Source organism: Maniola hyperantus, chromosome 7 (genome assembly GCF_902806685.2).
Source record: "Maniola hyperantus chromosome 7, iAphHyp1.2, whole genome shotgun sequence".
NCBI lineage: Eukaryota > Metazoa > Arthropoda > Insecta > Lepidoptera > Nymphalidae > Maniola > Maniola hyperantus.
The window spans coordinates 4,328,484-4,353,328 of record NC_048542.1 but is presented as its reverse complement, the minus strand read 5'-3'; the positions used below and the strand labels follow the sequence as shown (position 1 = coordinate 4,353,328).

At 36.8% G+C, this 24,845-nt stretch overlaps 2 protein-coding genes across 2 annotated transcripts in view; one reads left to right on the top strand and one right to left on the bottom strand.

The window, feature by feature from the left end:
* Window positions 1-12,018, bottom strand: part of LOC117983954 (uncharacterized) — a 67,303-nt gene extending 55,285 nt beyond the window's left edge. The window contains exon 1 of the mRNA XM_069499838.1: window positions 11,882-12,018. The gene's annotated coding sequence lies outside the window, so the exon portion shown is untranslated. The remainder of the gene's footprint in view (window positions 1-11,881) is intronic.
* Window positions 12,019-18,384: 6,366 nt separating this feature from the next.
* Window positions 18,385-20,632, top strand: LOC117983478 (cilia- and flagella-associated protein 144-like). Its single transcript, XM_034970044.2, has 3 exons — window positions 18,385-18,521; window positions 19,075-19,234; window positions 20,494-20,632. Exons 1-3 carry the CDS (start codon window positions 18,398-18,400, stop codon window positions 20,630-20,632), a joined length of 423 nt encoding a protein of 140 aa, XP_034825935.1. The 5' UTR covers window positions 18,385-18,397.
* Window positions 20,633-24,845: the final 4,213 nt, after the last annotated feature.

The window sequence follows — 24,845 nt, the reverse complement described above, 5'->3', positions numbered from 1 at the left end:
GCAACTGTACCTATTCTGCAAGGCGTGCTATTCTAAAGTATTTGGCATTCATAATCAGGGATTCGTAATTCACTTTACCATGGCGTCCTTGCTGTGAACGACGCACGAGGTGTTAATGTCGCCCTTGACTCCGACACTAATTTTATTACCCGCAGTAGGGTGACCAAATATCTTGCCACTCGTGGATAAGTCCTAACAATGCAACATAGTATATTTATAAAGCAGATTGAACCAGCACGATGGTCACGGTATATCATCGAGAAACACAAAAATTTTAAAAAACTAAGGCGTCTGTATAGCAATATGCTCATATTGTATCTTTTTTAATTAATGTATAGACTAGCCTCTGGCTTGTTTGATATCATCATCTGCTGTTAAGTGATATTGCAGCTTAAGCAGCGCTTGCCTGGAATCTAGATGACACCTAATCCAATTTGATTTATAGAAACAAATTGATTATATTTTATTTTTAGCATAAATCGTTGTGTGGAACAGATGCTTCTTTAAAATCATCGTCAGTAATCATTAAATATCGATATCGATATTCGTCTACAATTTTTTTTAAAGCCTCATAGTCAAATTTCACAATCATGTAGAGTCTACATGCTTTAAAAAAACTTTACTTAATACCTAATTGATTTTTTTTATAAACGCGGAATAGAAAGCTTAATAGGTAGCATTAAAAAATTCGCAGTATTTCAGTCAAGTATAGAATGGTACTGGTACAGATTAGGGGCGAACATTAATTAATTTAAAATTCATAAAACGTATACTATGGATCAGTTGGACGGTCTAGATTCCCATACTTAGATCTAATGTAGAAAAGTAATATGGAACGAACCATGTTACGAACTGTCAGCCCTTATCAAATGTCTACACATTAACTTCCAATCCATCTAGGTATATAATATTTTGGATGGATAGTTACAGTAGCTTCTAAATTGAAATACAAGTCACTCACACTAACCATTGTTAAAAGTGTTACGGCATGGTGCCCCTACTCGCTGGTAATCGTCGTAATGATAAATCAAACGTCTCCACCTGTAATGAAGGGAACCCTACTGCCTGAATGGTTTTACTACCCGTGTTCGGTGAAAACGTTTTAAAATTACGTGAAAACGTATTTATGAGCGTGCAATTTCCTTACCGGTATATTTAAGAGTCTGTCTTAGCAGTTCGACCTTAGTTTATGCAAGGTGGAGCGATAATTACTTGCTTAAAAGTTGAGGTGGCCTCGCAGGTGCTCTATCTCGCCCAAATAGGTACGTCAAAGTAGAACATTTCGCACATTGAAAATAAAAAACCAAAATCTCTATTTATCAATACAACTATATAAAGCTTTGCGTTTAGCAGTACTCAAAGTAATAAAATAATAAAGAGACACTATGGTGTCATGCTTAGTAAGAAAGTTAAGCTGATTGTTATAGGTTGTCAAGATGAGGGTCATTAAAAGAACCTGGGGTTTCCTTCAGAATTATAGTACCTGCACACCCGCACAGCTCCAGCTCATAGGTCATGATGATGTCTGCAGACAAAAATACTCTCAAACTACTTAAGAGATATCCAATTTCCACCCTATATTAGTGAATATTAGCGTTTTATTAATTCCTATAAAGGTAGAGATCATGTTTCTAAAGGACCTTTTCATAGAAAAACGTCTGAGAGCACAGTTATCTAAGCCGTCGGTCTTTGTTATGATTATTAGAAACATGCTAGGTATAGGTAGGTACCTACTTTAATTTTTCTTAGCTGATTTAAATGATAAACAAATTGCAGATACCATCGGAGAAACGCGCAAGCGACGTGGTTTACCCGGCGCTTTTGACCTTCTAGTACGAATTTCAGCAAGAAGCTAGGTACTTATTTACCTTTTAAGTCAGGTAAGGAAAAATAGATTATAAATAGGTCATGGAAGCTGTGGAAGGACGTAGTTAACTATACCTACCTACTGTTTCTATAAAATAATAAGTCGGTTGGCGCAAGTAACGTTAATAGCGAAATATCCTTCAAAAGTTAGAGTGATAGCCATTCATCTGTCCTGTCCATTCCACTTCATTATAGGTACATAGATTTGTGAATAAGAACCTATATATTATATACACACTAGATGGACGAAACCACAGGCTATGTACTATCTAGTAAGTAGACACATATCGCAAAATCTCTGCTGGGAATATCGCTTAAGCCATTTATATGTGTACGAGCTTGAGACACTTTAGAACCTAATGTATGAGATAAGACAAGCACAGTACTGAGAGTACACGTCACACGGACCCTTAAGTTGTTCGCCAAATCTTCATGTATTTCCGGAGAATAATCTTGGTTATATATACATAACCTAAGTAATCTACTCAGTGTATTTTAGAATTTAGGGCACAGTAGTACATTGCCAGTAACAACAGTTGCGCTGATCGCGTCGGTAATCTCTCTCAGGATTTACTGACTAAGAAATGGTTCAAAATTATTATAGACCTAGTTTAGGTATCTTGAATATGTTTTGAGACATGGATCGGTTCCGTCTCCTTCGGACCGAGGCAAAGAAGCCCTCATTAAGTAGGTATAATACGAGTTAAAAGGTGGAGTGGAATATCCGGGAACGAAATGGGATAGCCAACGTGGTACAATATTTCTGTTTAGCTTTAAGGAAAGGACCTACCCTATTGTTATTCATAATCACTACACATACTTACTATACTATAGTTAACGCGAAAGTGTTTTTCTTTATTGGTTTGCTGGTTTGTCTGTCATTCCAACGGATCGACGTGTTTTTTTGCATGAAAATAGTTCAAGACCTGAAAAACGACACAGGCTACTTTTTATCCCGGAAAATCAAAGATTTTCCACGGGGTTTTTAAAAACATAAAACCATGCGGACAAAGTCGCGGGTATCAGCTAGCTGTGCATTATATATGACGGGATGACGACCTACCTCCGATTAGTAGTTACTTAGTAGAATTCTCTGCAAATCTCCAAACTGGCAAAGGATCTCGTCTTAGTATCAGAAATTGCATTCAATAAAAAAAATCCTTGCTATCAAAATCAACCATTAATTTACTGACATCAATTTCAACCGTTCATCAAACAGCTTCCAACTTTTTTCTCCATAAATTTTACCCACTTATTTTTAAGATTAACCTTGTCAAATCATGTAGCATTAAAGTCTGTAAAAGACAAGAAAAAGATAATTGGGTGGCGGAAATTGGAACCTCGACGGATATTGAAAGGTTATAAACAGGGTTTTACTGATATTTAAGATGTTTCTTCATTTCTTCATTCATTCATGTGTTTTTTTATCGAGGCTGGCCTTGGATGAATGTAGCAGTATATGGAAATGAGCGTAACATGAAAGGGTAGTTTAACCCCTAATTGCTATGAAACGTCGTAATGGAACAGTAAATTGCCTTCCCTTTGCCAGTAAAATGATCTTGCTTAATCACGATGGTCTTGTAGCTCGAATGATGCACTTTTTTGGTCTCAAGATGCTTGAATGGCGACCCTGTACCGGACCACCTGGGCGCCTCGTGCACTTCAACCGTCCGTTGTGCCAAATCCTTCTTTCCACGCATATGTAAACTGTGGAATCAACTCCCTTCCGCGGTGGTCCCTCTAGATTGTTACATAGGGTTGTTTAAGGGGCGGACCAACAAATTCCTGAAAGGCCAGCAACATATTATGGCTGTTCCTCTGGTGCTGCAAATGGTCATGGGCGGCGGTAATCACTTAAAATCAAGCGACTCGCCTGCTCGTTCGCTTTCTTTTTTTTTGAGAGATGACGCCCCCATTAGGTAGGTATGTGTGTCTACGTGTCTACAGATGATCTCAGCGAAAAGCTAGTAGTCCCGTCAATTTAGCTCAAAAAATAGGGGTACGGTTACATTAATTCGCATAGAACTGAAAATGAATATGTTCTTGACTTGTAGTAGAGATGTACAAAACTAGCCAAAGTTTAGGTAATTCCCCAGATCAAACTTTTTGAAAAACAGAAGGAAAAGCGATCTGCTTGGACGATCTAACCTAAGGACGCGCCTCGCATGATTATTCCCCTCTGTCAATAGTAATGGATTTTTAATCCACTGCGTTTATAAACACTGTTTGCGGAATCGATTTTGTCATTGTCAGAATCGTTTTCGATGTGTGACGACGTCTTACACGCTGGGTGAAAAATGCCTGTTTGTGCCGTTAGTGAGTGCAAGAACAAATCAAACACATCAAATTTACAAAAAGATGGAATTTCATTTCATAAGTAAGTATTTTTGGTGTAATAAACGCTTTCTATAAATTAAATTACATAAATTATTATAATAAAATAACAATCGAGAACTTTACCGATTCAGTAATTGAGTACGTAATAATTCGGTAGAAACGAGTCACACTTCTCACGAGACTATATTTTGTTTTTTCTAAACAATTGCAACCCTCGTTATATACAAATTAGGTTAAAATTTGAATACGCGTGAACAGCATGAAATTACGTAGTAGTAAAAATAACACTAGTCTCGTGGGAAGTGCGGTATACTAAAGACGGAGAGCCAGCGCCCAAAAAACTGTTTGAATTTACTAAGGCTAATTTTTTGCGCATACTGACCAGCTCTGTCCCCATATTCTGCTGACTAACCATTACAACTTTTATTTATATGCAATATACAAGTTATATAACAATTTTCAGCCTTAGTAAATTCATTTTATTACCTCGCAGGTACGACACCTTTGATAGCGCACCTGAGTCACTGTTCTCAGGTTCACTTGACTGACCGCAGTATGTTTGTGTACGCAACCATTCTAATGAACTATAAAAAAATTAGCCTTAGTAAATTCAAACAGTATTTTGGGCCCTGGCTCTCCGTCTATAGTATACCGCACTCCCCACGAGACTATTGTGTTATTTTTACCAAATTTTTCAGTATTAGATTTAATTGCATAGGACATAAGGTTCGATTTTTAAGAATCATGTGATAGTGATTGCGGTTCGATTATCGATATCGATGAAAACATTTTCTTTATTATTAACGACTAAATTACCGTCTTCAAGTCAAGTAAAGAATAGTTATTATTAATTACCACAATTTTTTCGCTACCTATACTTGTAATAAAACTGGTCGATTTCTGTGATTTCACGTACTTAATACATTTAAAAAAATATTAAAGCAACGCAATTTTAGTGATAGGCGAGAAACGGGGTAGGGTGTCTCTGAACTGGGTAATTTGTAGCTAAAAGGTGTACCTTTCTCAAGGATGAGGATTAGGTAATAATTTATCATAATCGTTTTATTTTTACAGATTTCGATATTTTTACAGAGAGAATCGCCAAGAATATACATAACATTAACCTAATGGTAAATAATGACGTGTTAAAAATAGAAGAGGCCACCGTGTGTGTTTACTAATTTATTTTCATAGTATCATATCTGTCTTATGGAATTTTGCTGTGGGGTAAAAGCGGCAGGTATTGAGAAAATTTTTGCATTGCTAATTTGTAAGGGCAATACGTGTAATATTTAATAACTTACATTTAATTTTTTTGGACAAAGAGTACACCATATTGGAATTACCATGTAAACCCAATGTGCAATAAATAAATGATTGATTGGAAAGAAAAAAACATTTTATTGATTGATATACCTACTAATTATGTTTGGTAGGTTTTTGCGCGGTCAGGTTTATTTTGTATTATATAATAATATAAGTCATTAATAAGCACATTTTCACTATCGAAATTTTAAATGAAAATTTCGTTATATAAAAAAATACAAAAGATTAAAAATGATATAAAATAAGTAAAAAAGTATGTGCATATTTTTTAAATAAATATTTTTCTTATTTTTACGTTGCATTATTAGTTTTTGGGATAATTACCTATTAAGTGAGGTGAATGTATGCAAGAATACGCTACGCTGACCAAACACTGGTTTTAAGTAATTAAATACGAGTAATAAATTCTTACTTCTACTTTTGTTTCTGAAAAACTATCGATATATTTTAAAATATCGATACGGTAGCATCGCAAATCAATTTGACTGTCTTACACTCGTAATGTCTTTGTATGTTGATGTATATAACTTATTAGTGTGCGTAAAATGTAGTAGTGTTGAAGATTTAGATATGTGTGTGTTAATAATGACACAAAACTTTGTTGAGTGAGTGTGTCAAGTTGTCTATGTAGTGTTTCCTCGTCCCGCACCAAAAGTGACAGAAATTTTTATTCGTAATATTAGGCGCGTTACAAGTCCATAGGTTAGATCGTCCAAGGCGATCTGTCATTCGAAGTCTGAGCCTTTGAATATTGGAACCTTGGAGTCGCAATAATAAATTTACCGTCCGCTAATGCGATCTGAGTGCATCCAGTTATTGAGTTCTCAAGTACTTTTCTTATTTCTGCATTATAATATCAAGGATAAATAAAGTCCAATACTATTTGCCAAGGCCGCTCTCTCCGAGACTTTCCGACTTGTTGTCTTATTGAAGTTTATTATTTTCCACTTGCTTACACCGGAAGTTTGCCTTGCATCTCTCTATGAAGGATCTCTCTCAACCTTCCTTCCTGTTTACTTAAAATCTATATATATTAAAGAAAAAGCTGACTGACTGACGGACTGGCTGACTGACTGACTGATCTATCAACGCACAGCTCAAACCACTAGACGAGTCGGGTTGAAATTTGGCATTATTATGACCGAGGCATCTGCTAAGAAAGGATTTTTGAAAATTCAACCCATAAGGGGGTAAAATACGGTTTGAAATTTAAATCAAGGGAATAAGCTAGTTTCTCAAGTCAATCAAGGGAATAAGCTAGTTGGTAAGTAGAACATAATAGAAATTTCAACAAGCAATAGAATCAACCAATTATTGTGCTTGTTGCCTTTATCGTATAGGATAAACACCACCCACATTATAGATGCAAAGAGTGTTTGTTGGTTTGTCCTTTCAATCACGTAGCAACGGAACGACGGATAACCGTAGTTCTTATTGCATTGCATATCATACTTTGATAAGATAAAAATTCTAGCAATTATTACACCAGTGAATTCGCTGAACTACACATCCGCATAGGTACCTTTTTGCCTATATATACTTAACACCTGAAAATTCCCTTGCCCTTTGCCGAAGTTAATACAATTTCATTGAACAGAAGCGTTCGGTGTAACTTAGGATTTATAGATCAAAATAGAACTAGGTACTTATGTACGTAAAGCTTTTCTCTAAAACTCAAAGTTAGAGGAGACAAACAGATCTTCCCGAGATGACTTTTTACAAGCAAGCCGTAAGACAACAGTATAATGTCCCAGTAAGCAGTGCATCAAAGTAGCGGCTTATTCAGCTGCACCCTTCCTCTACCATTGTAAAAACCAGCCTAGTGAGAGTCAGACTCGCGCACCGAGGGTTCCGTATAACAGTCGTATTTTTTCGACATTTAGCCACGATAAATCAAAAATTATTATGCATTAAAAAATGTTTTAGAATGTGTAAGTAAAGCCCTTTCATATGATACCCCATTTGGTGTTATCTAACTTTTGAAATGGAAAATACTCATATTTGTTCGTGAACACATTTTTTTTTCCTGTTATGTAACCACAAATTCACGATTTTTTGATTTATTCCTTTACTTGTGCTATAAGACCTACCTACCTATCAAATTTCATGATTTTAGGTCAACGGGAAGTACCCTATAGGTTTTTTTTACAGACACGATGGACAGACGGACAGATGGAAAGATGGGCAGACAGACAAACAGACAGACAACATAGTTATCTTATAAAAGTTCCTTTTTGCCTTTTGAGGGACGGAACCCTATAAAAACATATGAGGTTGCCGTAGCACATGCTTCCGTAGCGTTGATCTATGAAAGGAAGAATCCCTATTTAAGACCTATGCATCTAAGTCTAGGTAATAAGTATGCTTACAAAGCATTAGACAAGCTTTTTGCTTGCTACAGATGGGTTTTAAGTATCTTAATATCTGTAGCAAGCAAAAGCTCGTTTACTTTACACTACCTAACCTGTACCTATGTACTTTGAAACGTCCTGAATCTATACGGACCATTTATCATCCGGTCCGTCCCAAACTTTTCGTCGCATGTTTCATTCAACACCAAACAGTTTTTGATAGAGTATCATTAGTTTTATTCTATTTCCACCGGAGACAACGCAATCTTCAACCGGTAAATCAAGAAAAGTTGACTGACAAACCAATATCGCACTAAGAGGCATAGGTACTTGCACAGTACACAACTACACATCCTGCCATCACATCTATTATTTCGTAGTAGCCAAATATACCTAGTATAGTTTAATCACCTCTCTCTAATGCTTAGGCGCAAGGTCAGGCATAGTTTTTTTGAATTCGTGAAAAGTATTGAACTGAAATTGTACAGATTAGATTATCCTACTATATGCCCTTAGAGAATTCCGTTCCCACCATCCATCTCCTTCCAGCTAGTCATCGTGTTTTTTGAAAATTACATACGCATGAAAACAAAGCACTTGCTTAGTTCAAATTCAACTGTCATACCTTTTAGATAATTCTTATATCCATCTAACATCTCTATCAGAAAAAGCCCTGATAGCCTAGTGGTTAAGACATCCGCCTCCTGCCAGTAACGCACTTGGCTAATGCGGTTACGCTGACTATATGGCCAAACCCTTCTCATTCTGAGAGGAAATCAGTGCTCGATGGGTTGACCATCATGATGATGCTATTATCAGGAACACTAATTTTATCAAATTATCATCTATTGTCATTCAAAACCATATATACATACGTGTTTGTAAAATTTCAACTCAATCGGACAGTACCTACAGTTGGAAGTGACTGAATCAGTTACCAACTTCAACGGATTGACATTAAATGAACAAATCAAGCTTAAGTAAAGCTTTTATGACCAAGTCATGAGGACACCGCTGACCGCTAAGTAATCGCGAGCGAACCCAGTCCCGTGTTGCCTATAATTCCTTACTTAATATGGAAATTTTGCTTAACCACATAAAACTATCACAACTTAAGTTTTCTGAGCAAATGAAAATTTGGTTCTCATAATAAAATGGGATATTTATACCAGTAATTGTTTACCGATTATTACTTTGAAGACTTTAAGTTGCCAACTTTTTAAGTTTAATTAGGCTCGTCTAAACTTATACTGATAACTATAACTTATACCTAAGTACATTTTATACCTATCCAAGTTAATTAGATACTTTCTAGCAAAAGTGGTTAAGTACTTAATTTTGAAACGCTTAATTACTTTTTTATCCATTTTAATAAAGCGCATTGAAAAAGGTTCGCATTTTTAAATCGGCATAAGGGCTACTTTCATTAGGTCTTTTTATTTATCCAGCGTTGACTATTCATGAAGCCGTCGGGAAATTGAAGAATCTACTTTCTTAACATTTTTAACTGATCTTCATCATCATCATGATCAACCCATAGCTGGCTCAGTATGAGAAGGGTTTGGCCATAGTCCACCACGCTGGTTAAGTGCAGCTTAGCAGACTTCACACACCTATGAGAACATTATGGTGAACTATGCAGGTTTCGATCACGATGATTTCCTTCAACGTTAAATCAACGCACATAAAAGGTGCGTGCCCGGGATCGAAACCCCGACCTCCCGAATAGGAGGCGGACGTTGAAGGAAAAACTGACATTAGTCTAGGTTTAATAAGCCTGGAAGGCTTTATAAATTTCAAAAATCAATCTTATCATAGGATAAGGGCGTAAAGGATAGAAGCAGAATATGGAGAACAATTATTCTAGAGCAAATAAAGATCGACCAATACATGTAGCGCAAACGGCGGATTAGACCGTCGCCGGAGGCCCGAGACGGCATCGCAATAATATGAGACAGACACATTTTTTTAAATTCAGATACAAGTCTAAATTCAGATACAAGCCCTTGACTGTGATCTCAAGGGGTGGTAAGTAATATAAAGCAGACTAAGATGGAAGCGGGCTATCCTGGAAGGGGAATGACAGTTTTTATGAAATTAATGCCCCTTTGGTTTCTACATGGCATCGAATCGTAACACTAAATCGCTTATGGAGGCACGGCTTTGTCAGTATGGCGATAACTAGCCACGGCGGAATCCTCAAACCAGACCAGACCAGAGAAAATTTTGAAATTATAATGCAAATTTACACATAATGGTACCTACTTTTTTTGGGGGTTCCAAACAGGCGCGTATCATGAAACCCTATACAGAAAATTAGCAACCAGACCTATTGTATAATATCGTGTAATTTTAACATGAATTTGACAGAAACGAAGCTTACTGAAATAATGAAAGCGAACAGGAAATCAAGCGAGCTTAATTTTTAAGTTTGGTAAATTCCAAAACGAACAGAAAATATCAATTAGTTCAATTATGAGAATAAAAGCAAGTAATTTACGTGTCCTTTAAAAGTCCTTTAAAACTTTTATTTGGTAAATCCTTAAAAAATATTATACACGTAGGTTATCTAAGTACAGTAGAAACTCGATTATCCGGCCCTCGGTTATACGGATTCGCGATTATCCGGACCACCAACCGAAAATTGTTCGGCCAAGTGCGAGTCAGAGTCGCGCACCGAGGGTTCCATACTCGGGTATTTTTTCCGCCATTTTGTACGATAAATCAAAAACTATTATGCATAAAAATCTGTTTTAGAATGTAGCAAAGCCCTTTCATATGATATCCCACTTGGTATAGTTATCTTAGTTTGAAAATTGCAAATACTATTATAGTGAACTACATAATATGCACAAAACCCACTTTTCTTCATACATTCGATTATCCGGATTTTCGATTATCCGAATCCCTAACGACAACAATTAGTCCGGTTAATCGAGTTTCCGCTGTATACACCGTTGTTTTAAAGAAATAAGTTTTTGTAATAAGGTTTCTCTACTTCCTGAAAAGTAGAGGTTCATTTAACTTATTTAAAAGATGCGAGCAAAGGTTGAACTTCGCGGTCAAGTCCATCTTATTTTTGATTAAAATATTTTGTTTACACTTTGAAGATGGAGAAAGTTTAGTTAATAGCGTAGTGTTGTTGAATAAGTTGAAAAATTGCAAACCGAGTTATAATCTGCATTCCGTTTACTAAAGTAAGTACATCGTTTTTATTTTTACTATCCTTATTAAATCTTCATAAAGGATTAATATTTTTAGAAAAGGAAGACCGTCGCACCGCTTTCTTTTCTTTAATTTTTTGTACAAATAAGTATTCCGAACTAGATGGTATAGATTAATAATAACCACACCTTAGACGAATGTAGACAATTCGTCCAAGGAAGGTACAGTATACAATGTTAGGAAACAGTGGATTGATTGGTAACTAAATCTGAATCTGAGAACTCAAAATCAATACTTCAATAATTTAAGTTTAGATAAAACAAATTCATTTTTCAAACATAGTGTTACTTCATACAGTGTATTTTAAAATAAATCGCAGAAATACTCAGAGAATACCAGTAGGTATTAAGTAGGTACGGTAAGAATGTCTCATCATTTGTTTTTACGTAAGTTACTTCATGAATAGTCTGAGTCCCCTCAATTAAACAGCATATAAACCTGAGACCTGCAGCTAAGTAACTAGCAATTAAGTAGGTAAGTAACCGATCTGCTGAAAGTCCTCTAAGATAGTTAAATAAGTATTATACGAACTTAATTGATTTAAAAGCAGAAACTTTTCAAAATTAATTGAATAAATAGTAATGATTATATCTATGTACCAACTAATTTAAATCCTAAATACATAAAAGGCATATATGTAGATTATTATAGGTACAATATTAATTTCCTTTTTCTATGGAAATTAAAATTTATTATTGCATTTAGTTAAAGAGAAACGCAAATAATATAGTCACATGCAAAAACAAATTCAAACTTTTTTAAACCCTAAAACTTACCTTCAAACGATTCCATTTAATTAAAACTAAATTAAAATCACGGTACAAAAGTTCCTCCACTATTTTAATAGGAGTACATCGATATACTGAAAAGTTTCAGGTTACGAGGAGACGCAAGCGTGCGTCTCGTATGGAGCATAGCGTGGGACTGAAGTGGCGTGGGACTGGCTGAATATGAAGCCTGTCTTGCGTAGGGATAATAGTGTAGAGCACAGATTTCAGGATGAAAGTTTTCAATGTCAAGCTTTTACCGCGCTTCACTATCGGTAAATTAAAAACACTGTGTCACACAACACACAATACTTAATTATAAACTTACTTATAGGTAACATAAAAAATACAGAATATTTACGAATTACTTAGGATGTGTAACGGTCTTATTAATTGGTGATATCTTGACAGGGATAAATTGCATGGAAAGATGTGACCTGCGAATGGTACTGAGAAAAAATAAAACGGTAATTTTTTCTTCTGAAATTTTACACGATACATTCGATAACAAGAAACCTACCTACCTAGATTTTTTATGGTTATGAAATCCATAATTAATTAAGTGCCTACTCATTTGATGGATAGTAAGTAAATCACATTGTAATTATATTTCAATTGTAAGATAACCTATTCAGAATTATTTCACAATTCATCGTCATCACTCATTATTTAATTTATAGCCATGTTGCTGTACACTGCGTGATTGGCCTCTTTATTTACCCGCTATTCACTTCTGTACATTTTAAAGAACGGTTAAGCAATTTTTATTTACGTACCATATCTATATACTTACTTAGAGGGAGGTATTTACAACACAACCTCATCACGATAAGTGCCGTGATAACTCACTTGACGACTTAATGAGATTTTAACGCGTTTGTGGATCTGCACCGCTGCGACATACTTTTAATTTGTTAAGTTTTCTTATTTATATATAACTAGCTCATGCCCGCGACTTCTTTCTCATGGATTTAGGTTTTTAAAGTCCCAGGGGAACTCTTTGATTTTCCGGGATAAAAAGTAGCCTATGTCACCCTCCAGGTCTATAGCTAGGTATACCCAAGCAAAAAGTCACATCGATCTGTTGCGCCGTTGCGACGTGATTGAAGGACAAACCAACAAACCAAACAAACAAACACACTTTCGCATTTATAATAAGGGTACTGACTAGCTTATTCCCGCGACTTCGTCCGCGTGGACAACACAAATTTCAAACCCCTATTTTACCCCCTCAAGGGTTGAGTTTTCAAAATTTCTTTCTAAGCGGATGTTTACATGATAATAGCTATCTGCATGCCTTTCAGCCCAATCTGACCAGCAGTTTGTGCTGTGCGTTGATAAATCAGTCCTTTTATATGCATAGATTAGGTAGGTAAAGTTAATGCCTCTATTTGCTTCATATCTTCATTAGAGTTTTTCAACCGGTAAACTTTAATTCATCAACGCTTTCATTAAAGCTTTCAATTCAATTCAATTCAAATTTCTTTATTGCGAATATGGGTAAGTGCAGATATTACAAAACAAAGGTACAGCCAAATTCTGCCTATTCTGCTTTTTGAATTTGATCTTTTAGATCAAATGCAAAAAGCAGAATAGGCAGAATTTGGCAAAAATATTGAGACAACTTAAACGTTCTTGATGTGCTTACAATATTATTTCATGAAGGTAGCTATGCCTTACGAATGGAATAATTTACTGAAAGATAGAGTACAGAATCCTGAATTAATTTAAATTTGTCTTGAATCTCATTTAAATTGAATTGCGAAATCAATCGCGGTATAGCGAGAAGTGTAGATTGTATGAATAATCATCTTCAGATTGCGTACCGCTCGGCTTGCACACCTGCTCGAGAGAGTTACCATTTTATTACTAGAGGCACGTAGATATTTATGCTTGAGCTAAGCGTTTTGACCGTATAGCTACGATGTTTACTAATTGATGTTTGAGTCAAGCGTTTGCGTGTTTGACGGTGATTCATGTGATTTTATTTTTTTGCTTGACGTTCAGACAGTGTTCAAGATATGTGAAAATTGCCGTTTGCCTGATCAAGCTGCTTGATGCGACCGTCAAGCAGCTTGATCAAGCAAAACAAAACTACGTGCTAGACGTTAAGCCGGTTGACCGTCTCGGAAGCCCTTAAGAGTGAATGAAGAAGAAGTTCTGCAATGACCTGACTTGTGTTTCGTGATCGTGATTTGTGTTTTCAAATTGGCGCTGGCCATGCCCTCAATCTATTGAATAATATATCCGTTATCATTAAATAATGATTAATGATGCAATTAACTCTTACAGTAAATAACATTAAAAGAGAAAAAATTATTACATTTGTTCAAAAAAGTTTTATTTTGGTGGCGCCAATCTTTGACTCCTGCAGGCCTAACATGCGCCCCGCGAGAAAATTTTGTCTACGCATTATCTCGTGTTTCTTCATACAAATAAGACGAGTAAATACGTAGACAAAATTTTCTCGTGGTGGGCATGTTAGCCTAACTGGTCTAATGTACATTTGCTCCTCCATAGGTACTTATATACTGTATATCCATGACCTCCTCATTAAATACGGGTATTGTCTACTCCACCTAGAACTCTGCATAAAGGAGAACGCATAACGGACTTCAGACAGATAGCTTCAAACAATCAGAGTAGGTACATGATACAATTAGCTATCTATCAATAATATAATCTGACTCGCTTATGCTTGCGACTTCGTCCGCATGGACTATACAAATTTCAAGCCTCTATTTCACCCCCTGAGGTGTTGAATTTTCAAAAATCTTTTCTTAGCATGCCAATTTTTAGCCCGATCCGTCCAGTAGTTTGAGCTGTGCGTTGATAGAACAGTCAATCAGTCAATCACCTTTTCCTTTTATATGTTTAGATTAGTCTGCTGAATATATGTACGTCTCTGCTTCGCTTCATAATATGATAGAATAGCCTAAGCATACCTACATATCGTTTCAGGTATGGTTAGCTTTACAAGTCTCACCAAATCCTTAAGTGCTTATGATTAACTTTATAGAGTTAAAGTTTCGCATTCTATTGAGCAGCCTCAGGCCAAGCAGCTTTTTTAATTAGATACTAGTTAACCCTTGACTGCAACCTCTCCTGGTGGTGAGTCTCGCCTTGAGGCAAATTAGAGCAGCATGCGGCTGCTACAGCTTGCTTTGGGAGCGATAGAATAGAAATTAGAATAGCATAACTTTTTATTCAAATAACTTTTCAAAGTGTTTTTGAATTGTCGAAATAACATAACCACTATATATAACATAACAAAATATCGGCAACTTATAGATCGGCGAGATTTGCCACATGGCACGGCATGCCTCAGGTTGAGGTGACGTGTCCATTTGAGCTGCCGCGAGGCGTGTCTCAGAAAGACCGAAATGTGTAGGTAGTAGGTACGTACCATTTTCCTCAGTCCAGTGTGCTCTCACCTTGTGTGATCGAGGGGCATTTGCGGATATTTCAATTATACGCCTTATGAAATAGTTGTCCCGCTGCTGTCGATTTCGCGGATGCCCGCAATATTGGCGCGGCGATAGGCGATCGGAATTTTAGCTGAACTGTGCATACATTCATAAGCGAAGCGTTTTTACTTATTTAAGCCTTAGAGCAGCTTATATAAAACTTGTTTAAACGACTTAGTGAAATGTACGGTGTACCTACCTAAGGTCTTGATCTTAGAAGATGGTCAAGTGGTGATGCTTTATTAAGTTTAATAATTCATTCTTACATACGTACTTCTGAGTTTCTTGCCGGCTCTTCTCAGTAGAATTACTTTCCGAACTAGTGGTAAGGTCACAGACGTAGCTTAAGAGAAATTAGTAAGTAATTGTTCGACATGAAATAAATAAATGTTGATTTGATTTGAAATTTTGAATTGATTTACTAGGCCGCAATTACACTCACGTAAATAGCTTAGGTAGATTATGATTAACTTACGAAAAATTTACTAATGAAAACACTAGTGTCATTTACCTTAGTAAATTTGTTGTCTGTTGTTAAAATTTACAGCTGGTTTAATCGACACCTTACTTTTTTTTTTTTTTTTTTTTAAAGAATATTAGCCATGTTAAATGACTAATATTCCCTTTACCTCTCCAACTAAGCGTCAAGCTTGTGCTAGGAGTAGGTACGACAATAGTGCAACGGGCGGGGTTTGAACCGTCGACCTTTCGGTTTTCAGTCCACTCCTTTACCGGTTGAGCTATTGAGGCTCTTGAGACTTACCTTTTTAAATAACTACTTATCTCCCGCGTCCGCTTTCGCATCGCTCGCTGGCACAACCTAGCCCGGAGTGCTTCACGCGCGCTGCGGTCGCAACAGGAATGGCAGATAAAGCGCCCGTTTTTAAAATTCCTGACAGATCTTCATTGGAAAGCCTCCGTTTATTAGATTCTTTATTATTGCTCACCTGCAGCTGTTTTCAAGAGAAGATTTAAAATATCGTTAGCTACAAGTACGAGTAGTTACTTACGAGCAATCACACGGACATATTTTACAGGCAAAAATTAAAGAAAAAATATAGTACGCGACAGGTTGAGATGGCAATCAGGGAGGGAACGCCCCGCACACCCGCACAACCCCCACTCTAACCCAGTGCGTGCGAGCACGGATGACGTGCGGGTGTACGGGGTGTTCCCCGCCTCGAACCGCGATTGCCATCTCAACCTCTCGAGGACTATAAGTTTTGTATAATTATGACCAACCCATTGTTAGTCAAAATGATTGGTTTTATGCAGTTAGAGGTAGTTTGGTAGGTCGGATATCTCAAGAAGATTTCTCCTTGGCAGCAAAAAAGGGTTTTTTATCAGATGTTTTTAAGGGGCTATTACTATATATACTTATATGTGACCTATATGCCAGCCCCATCGTACGTTACATACTAAACTAAAAACAATCTAAGTATAGTTAAATCTAAAACTACAACAATTTGAGAGAATCACTAACAAATTCATGCACTTTCATTGCCGAAATATTCTTACATAAAGTTTAAAATTCAGCATACAAATTTTATCCAGCGCAGCTTAAACTATAGGTAATCCGTTGTAATCTACTGCCATCTAATCTGTTCCCCGCGGCCCGAGTGGTATTACGCTCCTATTAAAATTAACACCTGTTGATTAACACTATATAAAATAGGGCTACCATTACTTAAGAGTACCTTTAAGATAAGAGTGAGTAGGCATCCTCTAGGGCAGAGGTTCCCAATTTTATTTGCCCATGAAGCCTAACTAGAAAAATAAAAAACTCGCTTTAGGGGCGCTACTTGTGCTCATTTCATTTTTTATTTTATTTTATTTAATTAACTAACGACTACTTACACTAATACATTAAAAAAAACTTGATTGCAACACTAATTAGTATAGTCATGTAGCTGAGTTTGTTGTAGGCCCTTCTCAGACCTGGGCGCGTTTGGAACCCTCGTAGCTTTAGTTTTAAGTACGTATTAAATTATCACCACTCTTGTCACCACTATCATCTTACAATTATAAAAAATTTGACAATCAGGGAGCGTAAAATTTTACCTATTCTGAATATAAATAATTTGAGTTACATACATGTAAATAAGTGTTGTAGCGTTAAAGAAAAAATATTATAACTTGGCCCAGTACTTAATTTTATAGAACTCATTATATATCAATTAAAATCCGGTGCCAAATTCAGGAGTGCGCGCACTTCAATGTAGCTTTATAATAGATCACAGATTTTGCGGAAAAAAACGCACGGAAATTTTCCGTTGTGCGCGCTAGCTCTTAGAGTAGGGTAGGATATTATTTACTCCTTATTCGTCAGTGAGACCCTTTATGAATTCAACAGTTCTGCCTACTCTGTTTATTCTATGATAATGTCTAAATATAATACCACGTAGTGATAGTATACTCTTTGTATAATACTATCTCTATGTTACATGTACTCTTTGATAACGTCAAATAATTTTGACTTTTGACTTGAAATTCAAGTCAACATTCATAAATGCATAAACCTCACTAAGCCTTTAGGAAAATATTTGAAAGTCGTTAAAACATAAAAAACAGAAACATTGCTACGATTTTTATATATTTTTAAAAATTTTAAACTCTGAATAACTTTTTTAACAAGGTTAGTTGCAACTCTATATAGGACTATCGGCTATCCTAAAGAAAGAGCCAAGAAAAACTGCACCCTGGCTCCTGACGCAGGCTTTGCCTTTGAAACAGAAGTCTATCTACAAATACATGATTCCTCCCTCTCTTCCTGGAGGCTCCTTTAAAGAGCCTCCCAATAAATGTTACCAAGGAGATTTTAGCATCGATGTATAGATTTTAGCGCAGAAATCCCGTATTAGGTACCAGGAGATCATAGGTAGGTAGGAACCTATATTCAGGAAATTTCGTTAAAAATAAAAAGAAGCTTAGGTCTGTAATACTAATAATACTACCTATAACTTTTAGGTTCAGTAGATCTCAATAAACACACTTAATATGATAAATTATATAATCAAATAGTTATTAACCTATAAAAACACTAGAAACTCAAAACAAAATGGGCGAAGGAAAATGCACTTTCGGCACTCGGATGCCCATAGACATCCACATGCTCAACGAAATCATCTACAGAGAAGTGAAACACTTCCGCAACTACAAGATATACAGGCCTAACTTTGGTTGTAAGTATGCGAACTTTATACCTATTAATTCGTTAAAACAAGAGATCTAGTCGGCTCAGTCTTCGTAGCCTACGGTTACACGGTGCTACAACTCGTAGCAAACTTCTAGGACGTCATATTGACCAGTGATCTGTGCCAGTGACGCAAAGAAAACAAGAAAAAACTAAAAAAAGCATCTATATCTAGTTAAGTAACAAATTGCCGTTCTTCTAGAGTGGATTTTTTGGGTGATTTTTGCATTGACCGCGTCATATTATAACAGATCTTGTTTCTCCATAGTCGCGTGTGATTCTTTTTTTGAAAGTCAGTTAAAAGTAGCCTCTGTTACTCCCTGGTTAATCTTTTATTTATCTGTGAAAGTCCCGCCAAAATAGGTTCAGCCGTTACAAAGACTTACCCGTTCAAACCGACAGACAGACAAAAATTTTAAAAACGTGGGGTTTCAGTTATGGTATACAGTTCAAATAACCCCATGAGCTTAATATGAGATAGTTATTTCGACATTACAGACAAACACTTCAATTTTATTTATTAGTATAGATTATTTCAACAGCCATACCAGTCGCCGGTAAGTTCTACGCAGCTCACGATCAACTCAAAGCAGAGTCCAAGGAACAAACTGAGAAAGTGGAGAACTACACCGAAAATGTCGCCCAGACCAGATCTAAGGGGCCGCACAGCAAGTATCGTTGGGCTGCTACCGAAAACCAAGAGTAATAACTTATTATATTTTTGAATTTGCGGCTATGCTCGCGTGAAATTAGGGTCAGATAATTCGCCTCACTAAATGAAATATTCGTTAACATTTTTTAAGGTTCTGTACCTTTTAATGGAAAAAAATGTCTGTCAGTGGGGACTGCTCACAGAAGTGAAAACTTACAACTATGATCTGTTCTCGAAAATGGGTTGAAGTTACAACCAACGTGTATCTTACACTGCTGTAAAAATCAGATTTCCAGTTTAACGTAAGAGAAAAATACGATACTTCAAAGCACATGAGCAATTAATATTATAATGCGAAAGTCTGTATATCAGTTTTAATAGAGATAGCGAGCAAAAGTGCAGGCGGGTCACCTGATGTTAAGTGATTACCGCCACCCATGAACATTTGCAGCACCAGAGGAACCTGTCTGCTATTAAGCTTTTCAGGAACTAAATCCATTTAACAGATTTTGACGAAATTTGGTGCAGACACAGATTTCATCCCTAGAATGGATATAGGATACTTTTTGTCCCGGAAAATCAAGGTATTCTCAAGGGATGTTTAAAAAAACTAATTCCACGCACTTCGCAGACAAAATAACCGGCATCATCTAAATAGATTTATGCATAGTCTGTACAAAATGACTCCTCACGCGTCATTTTAACTCTATGGGTCATTTGCCATGTTAAAAGTACAGTTCACTTTTAAAAAATCGTACTTTTGACACAAAAAATGGCGCGTGAGCAGTTAAATTTTACGTGTTATACTAAAAGTCCCACTTATTGACGATATGGAACCCTCTCAGGGCGCGAGTCTTACGCGCACTTGAAAGTGTCATTTATTTTACTCATCAGCTTTCCTTTTTAAATTGGAATCAGTGCGCCCAAAAAGTTAATCAAAATAAAATTAGAGCTAGATTTAGTCAATGAAATAATAATTTTACTAAGTGTACTATCCTATATCACTATAAGACTCCAGTCAAAATTGGAATTCGTGGATCGTCCGCGCGACGGACGTGCCTCGGACGTAGCACGGCCCGGACCCAGAACGGTCCAGCATAAATCATCCCTTAAACTGCCATAAATAGTGCTAGTAGTATTCATAAATGCTGATTTTTTTTTCTTTATCGTTTTAATGTTGTATATAAGTACTTATGAACTTTGAATTTTCTTCTCTTTCATATTTTGACATCCGACTCCGATACCAAAAAAAATCAGAGGCCCAGTACTTTAAAAAAAAAATTACTTAAGTAGGTAAATAATGTTTTAGGTACGGCTGGTACCATAAGCCTCTGGTCGCAATGGATCGCAATGACAAACGGTTTTACCATCCAAAGAAAGAAAGCAAACATACCAAGATCGAAATTATAATTTTATCTTCCAATCCTAAGAGTAGTAACAAATCGTAATAGCTCAGATAAAGGCACGCGTAAACCTTATCACAAGTAAATGATAGGTAATCATAATTAAGGCTTTTGTACATATCAGCGAAAAAACGCGTGCGGAATCCAATTTGTATTGGACTAAGAGCCCATGAGGGCCAGACTATCGTTATTTTATAAAAACTGAAACTTTCTATGCGCATTGTCCCCAAGAGGAACGATCAGCGACTATGAAGTTTGGATCATGGTGGCGGATAATGGTGGCTTTGGCAATCTTTCGTCGAACTGTAAAGTCTATTTTTTTAATATTTTCCTCGGAATATTACTATTAGCATTGGTGATGATCGTTCCTCTCTGTGTTGGGGACAATGCGCAAAGAAACTTTTAGTTTTTATAAAACAACGAAGCTCTGACCCTCACAGGCTCCAAGTCTGTATATTATGTAGTTATGTAGGCAGGCAAAATAATTGTACCTACCTCAGACCATTCATCAAAATCACGAGTACCCTCAATTTTATATCTTTAAATAAACGGCTTTTGTTTTAAATAAATCATCAAACACCATACTTATTTAAGCAGTTTTATTTTACTTTAATTATTATACTAATAATTAAGTAAGTAGTACAAAAAAAACGGGCTCACGCTTGCGGATCTGGAGTTGCATACTGGTTCCAACCCCTTGATACTTTCTTGGAAAAATCTGCTTTCTCCAATGGGCGTAAATGGGCAGCCGCTACGCGATCCCTGTCAAACGTACAAAATATACTAAGTACCTACCTATAGGTCCAAACGCATTTGCGTTGCACTGCGCAGCGCGACGCGACACGGTAGCACAGGTGACGGTAGGTACAGGTAGTGCCTTGCTCCATACAAACTCATATAAACTAAGTATATTTGCCGCGCCGCGTCGCGCAGTGCAGTTCAAGTGCGATGGGACCATTAATCAATTAATAAGATTAACTGACTGCCTGACTGACAGCTAGGTACATAATATAGTCCGTACAAAATGACTCCTCACGTGCCATTTTAACTCTATGGGTCAACTGTCATGTCAAAAGTACGGTTCACCCGTGGGCTCACCTTTAAAATAAAGACTAAAATCGTACTTTTGGCATGGACACAAAAAGTTAAAATGGCGCGTGAGGAGTTAAATTTTTCGCGTTATAGTAACGTTTCGTTGGCATATAGTCTCCAAGATGCAAACAATCTCAGTACTACCTACTAAATTTCGTCAACATCAGTTTGGTAGCTAAGCTGTATAAAAGTAACAAATAGGCAGAAAGCTGTATAAAAGTAACAAATAGGCAGGCATTTAAATAAGACTACTCGAGACATAGTCCGCGTGGACTTAAATTTTTAAAAATCCTATAGAAACTGATATTTTCCGCGTTAAAATGTAACCTAGGTTTTTCATGCACAAAATGGGTGAGATCCTCCCGATAGTCCTGGTCCCTCCCGTAGTTTCTGGAAGCTTTATTATTTACTTCTGGAAGGTACCATTTTGATTCGGCAGCATTGTATTTCTCGTAAGGACCACTAGTAAAAAAATACCTCGTGGTATATTCCGGGACTACGGGAGGGACCACGGGTAACAAACCGTGAAACTGATGATAGTGGTTAAGATGTCAGCATGCTAATAGGGCGGTCTGGGGTTCGATCCCGGGTTACGTGCTTCCAACTTGTCGGACTTAATGTATGTTTTTTCACCTATTAAGTATAACTTGCTTTATCAGTGAAGGAAAGAAATCCTGCATGTCTGAGAGATCTCCGTAATCATGATAATGTTCTCAATGGTGTGTGAAGTCTGCAAATCCGCACTTGACCAGCGAGACTATTGGCCTAAGCCCTTCTCGTTCTCTAGAAAACTTACGCAAACTCCTCATAAGTTTTTGCAGTGTGGATCGCATCGCACTTCACAGTGTTAATGCGCCAGTACTGCCGGTCCTGTTCCACGCTTCGCTTCAGCTGACTCTCCATCGCTGTTATGTCGTCTTGATTGAGTGGCTTATCCATTTTACCTCAAACACTATAATAATATTTTTTTCAGTAGATAATATAGGTAGGTACCTATAATCATCGATGTCTATAATGCGTAAAAAACCGGGCAAGTGCAAGTCAGACTCGCGCACCGAGGGTTCCGTACAGTCGTATTTTTTCAACATTTTGCGCAATGAACCAAAAACTATAAAACATAAAAATAAAAACCGGCCAAGTGCGAATCAGACTCGCGCACTGAGGGTTCCGTACTACAATCGTGTTTTATCGACATTTTGCACGATAAATCAAAAACTAGGTATAATACCTAGTTTTTGATTTATCGCCTAAAAATAAATAAAAATCTGTTTTAGAATGTACGTAAAGCCCTATCATATGATACGCCACTTGGTATAGTAATCTTACTTTGAAAGTTGAAAATAGCAATATTTGTTCATGACCACAATTTAATTTTTTGTGTGTGATCTAACCCTAAATTCACGGTTTTCAGATTTTTCCCCAAATGTCAGCTATAAGATCTACCTACCTGCCAAATTTCATGATTCTAGGTGAACGGGTAGTATCCCTGTAGGTTTCTTAACAGACAGACGGACAGATAGACAACAAAGTGACCCTATAAGGGTTCCGTTTTTCCTTTTGAGGTACGGAACCCTAAAAATAAATCTGTTTTATAATATATACGCCTCACGTGCCATTTTAATCCTATGGGTTGACTGCGAGGTCGACTGTCATGTCAAAAGTACGGTTCACCGTGGGTTCACCATATCTGTGGATTCATCCATGGTTCACCGCAGAAATTCTAAGCCTATGGGTTCACCTTTAGAATAAGGACTAAAATCGTACTTTTGACATGAAATTTGACACAAACAGTTAAAATGGCGCGAGAGGAGTTAAATTTTACGCTTTACGCGTTACACAGACGAATAGCACCTACTCACCTGCTTAATAGGATAAACTAATAAGTTTACCTAGCCTCACTTGATTTATTTATTATAGCCACGGATTGATATAGTAATTTTTTCTTGTTTTTATTATTTTCGTGATAAAAGACAGGTGTGATTTGCTTGTCTAACTGACAAAACAATTTCAAAGTTGCTATGGCAACCATGTATTTATGTATTTCAAAGAACTTGCATGTGTACTACTAGTCTACTACCTACCACGTACTATAGGGCCGATTTTACCAACGTAAAATGATATTTTCAATATCATTACGCCCTCAGAACATCGATGTCTCAGAATAATAAAACCTAAGTATAGAAAGCTGATGAAGCTACTTTTGTGAGAAATCCACGCGTACCGCTTCGAACACTATCGTATATTGAATCACAGACCAATAACATATAGGATAATATATTGAATCACGCACAGTGCGACAAGGCTCTCTTGGTACTTGAATGACATTGACAGGGGGGCGCTGTTGGAGAAAGAACAAAGAATATTCAATCAAGAGCAAAGGGGACACAACTGTGACACAACGGACACAACTGTCGCGATTTAGCTAGCTATTGGTCGAAAATTTTCAAGCAATAATCGTCTATATCTTCTTAGCAGTAGGGTTGATTTTGAAGTACCTTTCAAGTATCGTATTGCCAGCTGTGATAATTTGCACAATAATAATATAACCTACTAGCTGCCCTGGCGAACTCTGTTCCGCCCTTAGATGAATGTACTATATCTCTATATGGTTCCGCCTAACAGTCGATTCAAATTTTTTAAATTTTTCTATCTGTAAGAACCATCCTCGTAGGTACTTCAAGGAATATTATAAAAAGAATAAGCGAAATTGGTTCAGCCGTTCTCGAGATTTGCGATGAGCAAACACATTTAGTGAATTATTTTTATATTATAGAAGATAATCCTTAATCTATGTCACAGTTTAACGAAATCAAGGCTGTGTCCACAGAACACATTTACTCCAGGCTGTGTCTATGTGTTCCAACTTCCAAGCGTTGGGCGAGCCCGCCGAGCGCGGGGGGGGGGGGACGTGTGGGTATGTGGGATGTCCCCCTGCCTCATACCCGGTACCCCGATTGCCATCTTGACCTGTCGCGGACTATATGTATGCACGTAATTATCTACTAGTTATAATAGTAATGGAGCTCAAATAACGGCTTTCTTGCATAAGTTTAGTAGGTGCTCTTATAATTTGAATAATTCGGTAGGTACTTAATTACTTTAGTTTACTTGGTTACTTATTTGCTTAGGTAAATGTTAAAGATCGTTATCTTTTTAATTCGCATTT